Genomic DNA, 14,801 nt, shown 5'->3' with positions numbered 1-14,801 from the left:
GCTAATTAAACCTCTTTTCTTTAAAATTACCCAGTCTCAGGGATTTCTTTATAGCAATGTGAGAACAGACTAATACAATTGGGTTGTTTCCTAATTGTTGAGTTTTTAAAATTTTTTCTGTGGTAAGGACATTTAACATGAAATCTACTCTTAGCAATTTATCTGTGTACAATACATTGTTGTTGAACGCAGATATTATGTTGTATAGCAAATCTTTAGGGCTTATTAGTCTTGCTTCACTGACACTTTATGCTTGTTGATTAGTAACTCCCCATGTTCCCCACTCCCTTGACCCTGGCAACCACCATTCAGCTCTTTGTTTCTATGAATTTGACTACTTTAGATACATCATAGATACATCATATAAATGAAATCATGCAATATTTGCCTTTCTGTGATTAGCTTATTTCACTTATAATACACCATAATGGCCTTATAATTCATCCATTTGTCACATATTGCAGAATTTCCTTTTTTCTTTTTCTTTTTTTTTTTTTGAATCAGGGTCTCACTCTCTCCCAGGCTGACGTGCAGTGACGTGATCATAGCTCACTGCAGTCTCCAGCTCCTGAGCTCAAGAGATTCTCCCCTCTCTGCCTTCCAAAGTGCTGGGGTTACAAGCATGAGCCACCACAACAAGGGGCAATAGACTTTTCAAAGAGTTTCTTCTTACCTACCTCTGGATTTATTTTTATTTGACATTTGAAGCGCCAACTTGCTTACATTTTTCACTGCTGAGAGACACGCTATGATTTTTCCTTTTATGTTGTTTTTGTTTTTCAATATTTATTTTTCTATTCAGGGGTACATGCGCAAGTTTGTTACACAAATATGTTGCGAACTGGTGGGGTTTGGGCTTCTAGTGTACCCATCGCCCAAATAATTTCTCTTTTATTGTTTACTTTTTAACACTTTTTATTTTATTACTAGTATTTTAATTTTCTAGTCTTCAAATTAACTTTCTCATTCTTATTCGTAATTCACACTGATGTACCTCTTCGCTTCCTTCCGCACACTGGCTGGGAAGGTTCCGACTTTCCCTAAGGTCGTGGACCAGCAGGCTTCTGGGAAACGGAGTCGCACGTTCCTGGGCTCAGCGCGCATGCTCATGGGACAGGTCTCTGAGGCTCCTTCTGTGCAGGTGCAAATGGCGTAGGCGTTCCTTCTGGGAAGATTCTTCGGCTTCAAGTGGGAGACAGACCCCAAACCCCCAAGTCTATCCGCCGCTCAGGTACGGCTTGGATTGGGAGCGGCGGGCGAGCCGGCGGGATGGGAAGTGCTGCGCAGCTTGGGCAGCCGGTGGCAGGGCAGGCAGGAGGCGGTGGGCGCCCGGCGGTGGGAACACCAGCGCCTGCGCCTGAGCCCGGGAGGAACGGCGGGGTGGGGGCGGCATGGTCGAGGGAGGGGTCGGAGGTCAGGCGTGGGGAACGCGGGGGCGTGGGAACCCGGGGATGCGGGAGGCCGCGGGGTCCGAGTGTCCTACTCCTGGCGGAGCGGGCAGTGTGGACCAGGCGGCCGCGGGAGGGGTCGGGGGAGCCTTGGTGCCAGGCGGCACCGGGTGTGAAAGAACTGTCCAGTGAGAGAGATGAGTGAAATCAAGATGAGACTTGATTTCCTCACGTGTGAAACCGGGGAATTAATACCTCCTCAGGGGGTTGTGCGGAGGATTCGGGAACGTGGTGACTGTGCCCGCAGTCAGTCACAGCGGCTGCTGTTAATGGAAACATGTTTCTTAGTAGTTTATGCTCATAACCTCGTTCTCAGGTCAGTATAACTCCTGCTCTAACAAATAAGGAAAGGAGACCGAGAGGAAAGTGTTATGCCTAGAGTCACACAGCTAGGTAGCAGGTAAACACGCTAGAGGATGAACTCAGACGTTTCTTTCTCCAGATGCCCTGGTCTGATTTACTGTCCTGCTTATAAAAGCCAGCGTTGCATCCTTCGCAGCAGTTAGCAGAAATAATTTGAAGGGTTGACTCTTACCACGTAGCAGTTCTGTTTTTCAGAACTGATTTCCGAATGTGTCTTCGGAGCCCTTGGGACAAACAGCGTATTCCCGAGTTGGGTCTGCGCAGTCCAGACTGGTCTATGTTCTCAGTAACTTTGTTTTGTGTTTATTGAAGGTGTCATCTGAGAGTCTATGGAACAGGAAAATTCAGAGTTAAACTGTGGCCTTGAGTGAGGATTTAAGTTAACATGAATTTGTCCTTTAGGTGCATTTCTTATCTTCCTTGGAGCAAAGCACCTCTTGTGAAATAAGACATCTTGAGGAACAAGATCCACGTGGAAAAGAACCACTCCAAATCGGAGTTTCTGAGCAGAGGCACTAGCTCCCAGAAAGGAGCAGATATTAGATTTGCATACAATGCTCAGAATAAGTAAGATTTGGATGATGTTGCCACATCAGAAGCCATGCCACAGGGGAGGTCTGCACCAGATTTCAGAAGAGAGTAGGAAAATGGACTTAGAAGAATGAAGGAGGGGTTAGGCCATGCAGGAAATATAGCTTCACTGGAAGGGTTTGGGAGACATGCTGTGGGTAAAGTGGTTTTAGAGCTAGAGCTGAGTAAATGCCATCTTCACCAATCCCAGTGTAGCCTCCACTGTTATTTCACTCCCTCTTCCCAGATCCCAAGATCTTTGCACTCCATGAATCTGGCATCAAAAGATATGCTGATGAATTCCTTTCTTCTGATATTGTACGACAGTAGTACTAGAAAGGTTTTCTGTTTGTCTTGTTCGAGGTTGGGAAAAATTGACCTGAGAGTGTAAGTGAATTTCCCTGGCTTTGTGTTAGTGGCAGAGCTGAGAGTAGACGTTGAGTCTCCTGACACCCAGGCCAGTGCTAATCACATTATCACTGTTAAAACAGACATCTTTAAAAGGCAGCCTTTTGAGAAACTACATATACTGTAGAAAAACAGCTTAAGTGACCTTATCTTAAAAGTGCCTCCAATCCTTTTTTCATAGCTTTGGGTGAGTTCACTTAAGGAGTAAAATGAGGAAAAAGAAATCCATGTTCGATGAAACTTCTGATGAAGGCTGACATAGCTTTACTTCATTTAGTGTGTTGTGATTTGTTTAATCATTTTTGTTATAATTGTTTTATTTAAGAACACAAAGTGGTACATATGTTTTTAAAAATCAGCTGAAAACAGTTATATCCACTCAGTAAAAAAAAAGGACACATCCAAGCTCCATGTGATCATATAACTGTCACCAATAGACACACATGGATGCGTCTTCATGGGTTTCTTCCTGCCTCTTTTCCAGGTTGAAAGCGATGTTCTCCCACAGAGAGACGTTTTACCGCCGACCCCCTGCCCGGTGATGCTTGCAGTTTTTTAAGTAGGCAGATCCAAAACATTTCATATTTCTAGTGACTTGCTTCATTTTTTTTTTTAATCCCAGGTAAATCTTCAGAGATTTCTACATTTTTCCAGGATCAGCAGAAAATGAAGAAATCCTATGTGAGTTGATGAAGTAATTCTGTACTTTGTTTTACAGTGGATCTTAGCAGGTTGACTCTTACACTTAAATTGGAAAAGTCGAAATAGATACAATGAACTTCAAAGAAACAGGGTTAACACAATGATTCTCAAACTTTAGTGCATAAAAGTAACCTGGAAAGTTTGTTAAAACAGAACAGGGCCCGAGAATTTTCATTTTTAACAAGATTGCAGGCGATGATGCTAGGGTTCAGGTCTATAGGCCAATAAATAGCATTGGAACAGTAGATCAGAAGGGCAAAGTTGGCTTATATATGTCACATATATGTGTATGTATATGTGTATATATACACATATCTGTATGTATATATGTGTATATATACACGTATCTGTATGTATTTGTGTATATATATGCAATGTATATACACAGAGGTATTGATATCTGTATATATGTGTATATATATGTGTGTGTATATATTGATGTATATACACACACACGTCATGTGGAGTTAGTTATCAGATTTGAGTTGCAAATATTTCTGACCTTTCTGGTAACTATGGCAAAGAGAGATGATCTGTTAATGGCTTTCACTGCTGATGAGAATGAAGCTACCTGGTTCCTTTTGGTACGTATGTGAAGCCTGATACTGGAAGCTGAAAAAAAAATATTTTTTGCTCTTTTTTTTTTTTCCTGATTTTTGAGACAGAGTCTCGCTCTGTCACCCAGGCTGGAGTGCAGTGGCGCGATCATGGCTCGCTGCAACCTCCGCCTCCGGGGTTCAAGTGATTCTCCTGCCTCAGCCTCCTGAGTAGCTGGTACTACAGGTGAGTGCCACAATGCCTGGCTAATTTTTTGTATTTTTAGTAGAGATGGGGTTTTACCATGTTGGCCACGCTGGTCTTGAGCTCCTGACCTCGTGATCCGTTCACCTCGGCCTCCCAAAGTGCTGGGATTACAGGCGTGAGCCACCGTGCTGCCTTTTTTTTTTTGCTTTTTATGCAGTGATGGACAGCCTTCTGGTGGCAACCATGAAATAAATACCTGTAATTATTCTTTAGTGAATGCAAAAAACAAGGTACTGAGCAACACTGAGTTAATGAAGTTTTTTAGGGACCACATTACTAGAGCCCATGTAAATCGCTTTCAGATAGGCTTGTTTTTTGTTTTTTTCTGGATAAAACTTAAAACATATAGAGAATAAATTGACTGTATGTCTTTAAAATAACTTTCCAAAAATCTTAGTCTTGCTTCATCTGTAGAATATTCAGTTAAGAGATTATTTTCTGGCAAATGTTTCTGCACTTAATCAAATTTTCAACCCATGCTTCATGCAGAATGGATTATTTCCTACCATTTGTTGGAATTTGATCTGTGAACATCGCTAATGATATATTTGTTTATTGTGGTAAAATATACATAACATAAAATTAACAATTTAAAGTGCACAATTCAGTGGCATTTAGCATAGTCCCAATGTTATGCAACTATCATCACTATTTAGTTCCAGAGCATTTCATCATTCCAAAAGGAAACCTATACGCCTTAGAGTCGCTTTCCATTCACCCCTGAGTGCACTCCCTTGCAACCACTAATATACTTTCTGTCTCTATGGACTTGCCTATTCTGTATATTTTATATAAAGGTAATCATACACTATGGGTTTTGCTTTTTTTTTTTTTTTTAATAGTGACAGGGCAGACTGGAGTGCAGTGGGTCAATCATTGCTCTCTGTAACCTTGAACTCCTGGGCTCAAGAAGTCCTCCCACCTTCGCCTCCCAAAGTGGTGGGATTACGGGAATGAGCCACTATGCCTAGCCAATATATCTGTCTTTCACCTAGTATAATATTTTCAAAGTTCATCTGTGTTGTGGCATGTATCTGACCTCATTCCTTTTTATTGCTGAATAATCTTTTACGTTGATGCACCTCATTTTGTTTATTCATCATTTGATGGATTTTTGGGTTGTTTATACCTAATAGCTATTGTGAATAGTACATTTATGAATATGTGTGTATAAATTTTTGTTTGAACACCTATTTTCAGTTTTCTGGATATATACCTAGAATTAGAATTGCTGGATCATATATTTTGTCTTTTACTGAGGAATCACCAAACTTTTTCACAGCACTGCATAATTTTACATTTCCACCAACAATGTTTGAGGATGACAGTTTCTGCACATCCTTGACAACATCTGTTATTGTTTATTTTTTAAATTATAGCCATTCTAGTGTTTGTAAAGTGGTATCTCATTGTGGCTTTGATTCGCTTTTTCCTAGTGACTAATGCATTTGAGCACCTTTCCATGTGCTTCTTGGCCATTTGTATATCTCTTTTGCAGAAGTGTCTATTCAAGTCCTTTGTCCATTTTTAAATTGGGTTTATTGTAAGAGTACTTTCGTGTACTAGACCCTTATTAGATATGTGATTTTCAAATATTTCATTCTGTGAGTTTTCTTTTCATTTTCTTGATAGTATCCTTTAATTCATAAAAGGTTTTAATTTTGATGAAGTCTGGTTAATCTATATTTTCTTTTGCACACTTTTGATGTCATATCTAAGGATCCATTGCCAAACCTAAGGTCATGAGGTTTACTTCTATATTTTCTCCTAAGAGTGTTATGGTTTTAGCACTTACATTTAGGACTTTGACCTATTTTGAATTAATTTTTGTTTATAGTGTAAGGAAGTGGTCCAACTTCACATTTATTTGCCTGTGGATATCCAGTTATCCCAACACCAATTTTGAAAAAACTATTCTTTCTCCCATTGTATTGTCTTGGCACCTCTGTTGAGAATCAGTTGACCATAGATGTATGCGTTTCTTTTTGGACTCTTAATTCCATTCGATTGATCTGTATGTCTGTCTTTGTGCCAGTTCCATACTGTTTTGTTTACTGTAGCTTTGTAGAAGTCTTGAAGCCATGAAGTGTGAGTCCTGATTTGTTTATCTTTGTCAAGATTGTTTTGGCTCTTCAGGGTCTCTTGCAGTTCCATGAGTTTGACGGTCATGTCCGTTTTTGCAAAAAAGGTTATTTGATTTTGTATCGAATCTGTAGAACACTTTGGGAAGTATTGCCTTCTTAACCATATTAAGTATTCCATTCATGAACAAGGACTATCTTTCCCTTTATTTAGGTTTTTAATTTCTTTCAGCAAAAGTTTTATGGTTTTTAGTATGTAAGTCTTAGACCTCCTTGGTTAAATCTATTCCTAAGTATTCTTTTGATGCTATTGTAATTAGAATTATTATTTTTAAATTATAAATTATTTTTAAAATTTACTTCTTGGATTGTTAATTGCATAGAAAAACAGCTAATTTTTCAGTGTTAATCTTGGTCTTACAGCTTATTGAATTTCTTTTTTTTCTTTTTTCTTTTTTCTTTTTTTTTTTGAGATGGACTCTTGCTCTTTCGCCAGGCTGGAGTGCAGTGGCGCAATCTCGGCTCGCTGCAACCTCCACCTCTTGGGTTCAAGTGATTCTCCTGCCTTAGCCTCTGGAGTAGCTGGGACTACCGATGTGCACCACCACTCCCAACTAATTTTTGTATTTTTAGTAGACACAGGGTTTCACCATGTTGGTTGGGATGGTCTCTATCTCTTGACCTCGTGATCTACCCACCTCTGCCTCCCAGCGTTCTGGGATTACAGGCGCGAGCCACCGCGTGGACCTTGAATTTCTTTATTAGCTCTAATGGTTTCTTTGTGGATTCTCAAGGATCTTCTGTTCATGAGACCGTGTCATCTACAAGTAGAGATAGTTTTACCACTTAACAGAGGTGAAAGATTAGGGCCTTCTCAGGTCTTTTCTGAACATGGGCCTTGTCCTAGATATATGTGTCATCATCGGGATTCCCAGGAGTATATGGAAGCTTTTCCAAAGCCCAAAAGCATCTCACTCTTCCACCCAGGCTTATTTTTATGTATCTGTTGTTGACCCCAATTGATATTCTTTGCCCCAAAGGCCACAGCTGGCCTTTAAATGATTTACCTTTAAAGGATTTCAATAGGTGCCTGCTACATAGTCATTTCTCTGTCTGAGAGTTCTTGGCACTGTTCGTTACTCTTTCGGCCACCACCAGACGGAGCAAAACAGACAACCCCAGTTGTTTGAGAACCAGCTCTATTCTGCTCCTTCAAGCACTGGGAACTCACACCAGGAATACAGGATTTCATCTTAAAGACTGTTACTGAGTCAGTGTTATGGGTTGAATTGTGTCTCCTGCAAATTTCATTCATTGCAGTCTCCACCCACAGTACCTCAGAATGTTGCCTTATTTGGAGATAGATTCTTTACAGAGATAATAAAGTTAAAGTGAAGTCATGAGGGTGGGCCCTCATCTAATATGACTGGTGTATTAATTAGTCCATTTTCACACTGCTGTAAAGAAACACCTGAAAATGGGTAATTTATAAAGAAAAGAGATTTAATTGGCTCATGGTTCTGCAGATTGTATGGGTAACATGGCTGGGGAGGCCTCAGGAAACTTACAACCATGGAGGAAGGCAAAGAGGAAAGAGGCACATCTTGCATGGCCAGAGCAGGAAGAAGAGAGTGAAGGGGGAGGTACTACATACTTTTAAAAACAGCCAGATCTTGTGAGAACTCACTATCGTGAGAACTCACCATCGTGAGAACAGCAAGCGGGAAATCCGCCTTCATGATCCAGTCATCTCCCACCAGCCCCTTCTTTTAACATTGGGGATTACAGTTTGACATGAGATTTGGGTGGGGACACAAATTCAAACCATATCAATTGGTGTCCTTTTCAAAGGGAAATTTGGACACAGAGAGACATACAGAAGGAAGACCATGTAAAGACATGGGGAAGGTGACTGTTTACAAGCCAAGGAGAGAATCCTAGAACAGATCTTTCCTTCAGACCTTTCAGAAGGAAGCAGCCCTCCTGACACCTTGACTTTGGACTTCTAGCCTCCAGACTGTGAGAAAATACATTTCTGTCATTCAAGCTGCCCAGTCTGTGGTACTTTATTGTGACAGCACTAGCAAACTCATAGAGCTTGTGAGGGGAATGGGGCGAAGGTGAGTTAAAACAACGTAGATCTTTCCTACCAGGTTTCAGCTGCCATTCTCCTGATTAAGATTTGCTTAGTTGCTGTAAATCTTTGTCTATATTCCAGAATTCTAATAAAGCTGCTCTGACATTTTTTTCCCGTATTTCTGTGGAGGGATGGGCCCTGGGAGTTCCCCTCTCTGCCATTTTCCCAGACTGTGGTCTGTCACCAGTATTTTGCAGGTTTTGAGTTAGTTGACCTTTCTGCAGCACCTGACCCTACTGCCTGTTTTCTGCACAGCCTTTGCTGCTGGTTCCTGTGGCACCACACCACACTCTTCTCTTACCTTCCTTCTAATGACATCTCATTCAAGGAATCTTTTCAACTTCATGGTAAATAACATATCCCCCATGTATTGGTTTACTATTCCTGAATGTAGCAAATTATCACTAATGTGGTAGTGTAAACCACACATTCATTATCTTAGAGTTCTGGAAATCAGGAGGCTGAAATTAGTCTTATATGACTAAAATCAAGGTGGTGGTGGGACTGGTACCTTCTGGAGACTGTGAAGGGGGAATCCTTTTCCTTGCTTATTTCAGGTTATCATGGCCCCTTCTTCGATTTTCAAAGCATGTGATGACTTCAGTCAGCCTTTGCCTGTAAAATGCCTTCTCATCTGTAGTCAGATGTCCCTCTGACTCCCTATAAAGACATGTGATTACATTTATGGCCCACTTGGATAATCCAGGACAGTCTCCACTTTTCAAGTTTCATAATCACATCTGCAAAGTCCTTTTTGCCATTTACGGTCATAGTCACAAGTTCCAGGGATTAGGACGTGGATATCTGTGGGGCCATTGTTCAGCCCACCACATCTGGGTTTTGATCTGTGACTCCCTGTTCCATCCTATTTACATACATGCATTGGCTTCTTACTCTCTTTGTATAAGTACATGGAGATGTATGTTTGTATCATGGAAGAGTATACATTTTTGTTTATATGATTTTTAGAATTATATAGCCCATCTCAATTGGTATATATGTTACTGCAGCTAGTAAAAAAAAATTAATATTGCACTGAAGATCTATCCAAGTTGATTAGTTTATTCCTTTTTATTCCATATATTCTGAGACCATACTGCATTTTATCCATTTTTTCATTGAAAGGCATTTAGGTCATTTCCATTTTTCCTTATTGTGTGTAATACTTCAGTAAACATTCTTTACTTTGTCTGCATAAAGAGAAAGGATTTCCAGACTGGGCACAGTGGCTCACACCTGTAATCCCAGCACTTTGAGAGGCCAAAGTGGGAGGATTGCTTGAGCCCAGGAGTTTTTGAGCAGCCTGGGTAACATAGGGAGACCCTGTCTCTACAAAAAAAAAAAAAGTTTTAATTACCTGGGCATGGTGGTGCATGCTTCTAGTCCCAGCTAATCAGGAGTCTGAGGCAAGAGGACTGCTTGAGCCCAGGAGTTCAAGGCTGCGGTGAGTTGTGATCAAGCCACTGCACTCTAGCCTGGGCAACAGAGCGAGAAAGGATTTCCAGAGTTACTTGGTGCTACCAGTTTGTCTACCAAGTTACCATACCACAGCTGTTTATGAGAGTACCATTTTCTTTATCTTCTTTCTAGCAATCGATATAGTCATATTTTAAAATTATGGTCAATCTGGTAGATAAAGAAAACCTCATTGTTTTGATTTGAATTTCTGATTGTAGGGTTGAGCCTTTCAGTTTTCTTTTGTTCATATCCCTTACATACTTTTCTATTGATTTGGTTCTGTATTTCTTACTAATTTATAAATTTGAAATTGTGTATAGTAATCTTTGTGTTATTTTTCTTTTTTTTTGGAGAAAGAGTTTCGCTCTTATTGCCCAGGCTGGAGTGCAATCACACAATCGCTGCTCACTGCAACCTCCGCCTCCCTGGTTCAAGCGATTCTCCTACCTCAGCCTCCCGAGTAGCTGGGATTACAGGCATGCACCACCATGCCCAGCTAATTTTGTATTTTTAGTAGAGATGGGGTTTCTCCATGTTGGTGAGGCTGGTCTTGAACTGCCGACCTCAGGTGATCTGCCTGCCTCGGTCTCCGAAAGTGCTAGGATTACAGGCATGAGCCACTGTGCCCGGCTTATTATTATTATTATTATTACTGAGGTGGAGTCTCACTCTGTCACCCAGCCTGGAGTGCAGTGGCGCCATTTTGGCTCACAGCAACTTCCGCCTCCTGGGTTCAAGCAATTCTGCTGCCTCAGCCTCCTGAGTAGCTGGGATTACAGGCGCCCACCACCACGCCCTGCTACTTTTCTTTTTCCCCCAAGACGGAGTTTCGCTCTTGTTGCCCAGGCTTGAGTACAATGGTGCTATCTTGGCTCACTGCAACCTCTGCCTCCTGAGTTCAGGTGATTGTCCTGCCTCAGCCTCCCAAGTAGCTGGGGTTACAGGTGCCCACCACCACGCCCGGCTAATTTTTTCTTTTTTTTCTTTTTTTGAAGTAGAGATGGGGTTTCACCATGTTGGCCAGGCTGGTTTCAATCTCCTGACCTCAAGTGATGCTCCCGCCTCGGCCTCCCAAAGTGCTAGGATTACAGCCAATTTTTGTATTTTCAGAGGAGAGGGGTTTCACCATGTTGGCCAGGCTGGTCTGCAACTCCTGACTTCAGATGATCCACCTGCCTTGGCCTTCCAAAGTGCCAGGGTTACAGTTGTGAGCCACCGTACCTGGCCTTTTTTCTTAATTTGAAAATCTGTATTCCAAAGGGCATTAACATGATTATTTGCTTTATCCTGTAAAACATGATATACCAAAATAACAATACCAATATTATTGTTAACAAAATATTTTTGAAACCAGTTTAAGATTTATTTTGCAGTTCTTTTGTCCTTAGGGCACAGCCCCATTGTGACATACAATTAGATTCCTTTGTTTTAAATTTAGCAGAAATAATTCTCTGAGTGGTATGGCATCAACTTTAGATATAATTATATTTATTTGTTTCATTGCTGTTTGTTTTTAGGGTTTTATTTTGAGAATCATTTTTTATAATTATGAAAAATATTTAAATGTTTGCAAAGACAGATCTGTAAAGCAAAGTATATTCAGAGATCAGTCTGGGATTCATCCCTTTCCCTCCATCTGATTCCTTGTTCCTTTCTTCACCTTATGAAGAATGATTCATTTTGTTTTATGACTTATCTTTTTATTGTTATTTTTAATATAAGTAGATCTGTATGTAGATACACATATTTTCCTTTTGTATATAAAAGCTGCCACATTATACTTGATTTTCTCAGACTTCCTTTGATCATATAATAGAACCTGGAGTTCACTCTGCAGTGGGATATGCAGGTCTTCCTTATGTCTTATTTCAGTCGCTTAGCACTCTGTAGTGTGAATGTACAACATACGTTCAACCAATTGTTTACTAATCAACATTTGGGTTGTGTCTAGTCTTTCGCAAATATAAATACTGCTGTAGCTTTGTGCCTACATCTTTTCAATTTTTTTTTTTGGTGGGGGGAGACGGATTTTCGCTCTGTTGCCCAGGCAGGAGTGCAATGGCATGATCTCAGCTCCCTGTAACCTCCACCTCCTGGGTTCAAGAGATACTCCCTATCTCAGGCCCCCAAGTAGCTGGCATTACAGGTGCCATCACCGTGCCTGGGTAACTTTTTTGTGTGTTTTTAGTAGAGATGGGGTTTCACCATATTGGTTAGGCTGGTCTTGAACTCCTGACCTCAGGCGATCCGCCTGCCTTGGCCTCCCAAAGTGCTAGGATTACAGGTGTGAGCCGCCGCGCCCGGCCCCATCTTTTCAATTTTTGGCTAATGTGTTTTTGTGGTAGATTCTTAGAAGTGGGATTTCTAGGTCCACTGGTAAATTCATACATATATAATGTAACTGAATACTACCATATTTCACTTCACAGTGGCTGCTTATTTTGTATTCTCACGAGCAGGATATGAGTATGCTTTTATGCCTATAGCAAACCAAACTAAGTGTATGTGTTATTCTTTTGGGTTTCTACCAGTCTGATAGGAGTGAATGGTTCAATGCAATTTTTACTTACATTTTATTTATTTATTTTTTTTTACTTTAAAGGGTAATCTTTTTTTTTTTTCAGATGGAGTCTTGTTCTGTCGCCCAGACTGGAGTGTGGTGGTGCGATCTTGGCTCACTGCAACCTCTGCCTCCCGGGTTCAAGTGATTCTTCTGCCTCAGCCTCCTGAGTAGCTGGGACTATAGGCGCCTGTCACCACGCCCGGCTAATTTTTTTTTATTTTTAGTAGAGACGGGATTTCACTATGTTGGCCAGGATGGTGTTGAATTCCTGACCTCATGATCCGCCCTCCTCAGCCTCCCAAAGTGCTGGGATTACAGGCGTGTGCCACCGTGCCCAGCCAATTTTTGTATGTTTAGTGGAGACAGGGGTTCACCATGTTGACCAGGCTGGTCTCGAACTCTTGACCTCAGGTGATCCGCCTCTCTGGGCCTCCCAAAGTGCTGGTATTACAGGTGTGAGCCACCGTGCCCAGCCTTTCCTTCTGTATTTTTAGGAACGCTTTGCCTTTTCTTTGTCATGTAAGTTACAGGTACTTATTCCCAGTTTGTCCTTTTTTTTCTTTTTTTTTTTTTTTTTGAGATTCTGTCTCAAAAGAAAAGAAAAAAAATAAGTACAATAAACACCAGTTTACCTAGATTCAACGGTTTTAAGTATTCTTCCACATTTTCTCTCTCTATATGTAATTTTTCCAGGCCAGACAAAGTGGTTCATGCCTGTAATCCCAACACTTTATGGGGCAAAGGTGGGAGGATTGCTTGAGCCCAGGAGTACAAGACCACCCTGAGTAACATAATGGGACCCCATGTTACAAAATATTTTTAAAAATTAGCTGGACATGGCTGTGTACACCTTTAGTCCCAGCTACTCAAGAAGCTGAGGCAGAAGGATCACTTGAACCTGGGAGGTCAAGGCTGCAGTGAGCTATGATCGTGCCACTGCACTCCAGCCTGAGTGACAGAGTGAGCTACCATCCCAAAAAACAAAACAAAATTTCCATTTTCCCCAAAAATGTCCTCTGTAGCGTTGCTGGGCCCAAGAGCCAATCAAAGATGATTTTTTTTATTCCTTCATCATAATGAACATTTAAAATATGTCCTGGTCAGGAGTCTTGTTGAACAGTTATTCTTGAATTTAACTGCTTTTCAGAATCATTTGGAGCTCTTTAAATATTCCTATACCTAGGTAATATGCAACCATGCTTAGAAGCACTGTTGTAGACTGCCTGCACATCTGTATTTGACTGATTTATTTTTCCTCACAATCAGATTCATATTATACTTTTTTTTTCTTTTTTTCTCGAGAATGAGTCTAGCTCTGTCGCCCAGGCTAGAGTGCAGCGGCACGATCTCGGGTTACTGCAAACTCCACCTCCCGGGTTCAAGTGATTCTCGTGCCTCAGCCTCCCAAATAGCTGAGGTCACCATGCCCAGCTAATTTTTGTATTTTTAGTAGAGAGAGGGTTTCACTGTGTTGGCCAGGCTGTCCTCAAACTCCTTACCTCGTGATCCACCTGCCTCGGCCTCCCAAAGTGCTAGGATTATAAGCGTGAGCCACCGCGCCTGGCATATACATTTATCTTATGCCAGTTTATTATGTACTTTTTATATGGTCTGTTTGTGCCACTATTTGTAATGGTACCAAATATCTCCATTTGAAAAGTAGACTTTCTTTTCCTTTTTGTAAACTAATAATCTTTGGGTGGAATACGGAGACTATGTGAACATCCTCTTCCCAATAATCTTTGCCAATGGTTGACTATTTAGGGTGAGCACTTCTCAGCATGTTTATTGGCCATGTTAGTGTTGTCTTTTGTGAAATGACTGTTCAGATATTTTCCCCCATTTTTCTATTAGGTTGTCTTGCTTGTATTGATTTTAGAAGTATTTTATATATTCTGGGTATAGTCCCTTTAAAAGTTGGATAAGTTGTCAATATTTTCTTCTCTCTGATTTGCATTTTTTTGGCATTAATAGTATCTTTTGATTAATCGACATTCTTAATGTGGTCCAGTTTATTTCAGTCTTCTTCTTTATGGTTAGTGCTTTTGTATCTTGCTTTAAAAAAAACTTTGCTTGAGGCCGGGCGCGGTGGCTCAAGCCTGTAATCCCAGCACTTTGGGAGACCGAGACGGGTGGATCACGAGGTCAGGAGATCGAGACCATCCTGGCTAACACGGTGAAACCCCGTCTCTACTAAAAAAAATACAAAAAAATTAGCCGGGCGAAGTGGCGGGCGCCTGTAGTCCCAGCTACTCAGGAGGCTGAGG

The 14,801-nt window shown here is 41.1% G+C and overlaps 1 protein-coding gene across 5 annotated transcripts in view; it reads left to right on the top strand.

Moving 5' to 3' along the window:
* The first annotated feature begins 1,088 nt into the window (after positions 1-1,088).
* LOC101016333 (zinc finger protein 37A-like) overlaps positions 1,089-14,801 on the top strand; it is a 35,936-nt gene continuing 22,223 nt past the window's right edge. For 2 of the 5 annotated variants that reach the window (XR_001906286.3, XM_017962745.3), the window contains exons 1-2: positions 1,091-1,231; positions 3,412-3,470. Coding sequence is in view for 2 of the 5 variants with exons in the window: in XM_017962745.3 (XP_017818234.2) it covers positions 3,456-3,470 (15 nt within the window). In the remaining 3 variants the exon portion in view is untranslated. Of the gene's footprint in view, positions 1,232-3,411; positions 3,471-12,932; positions 13,065-14,801 lie in introns of those variants that run through there. The other 3 variants (XM_009214301.4, XM_009214302.4, XM_009214303.4) reach the window with 3 other exon arrangements.

The sequence above is a fragment of the Papio anubis genome, chromosome 11, assembly GCF_008728515.1.
Source record: "Papio anubis isolate 15944 chromosome 11, Panubis1.0, whole genome shotgun sequence".
In the NCBI taxonomy this organism is placed as follows: domain Eukaryota; kingdom Metazoa; phylum Chordata; class Mammalia; order Primates; family Cercopithecidae; genus Papio; species Papio anubis.
The sequence above is the reverse complement of the archived record's forward strand: the minus strand, read 5'-3'. Positions and strand labels throughout refer to the sequence as shown.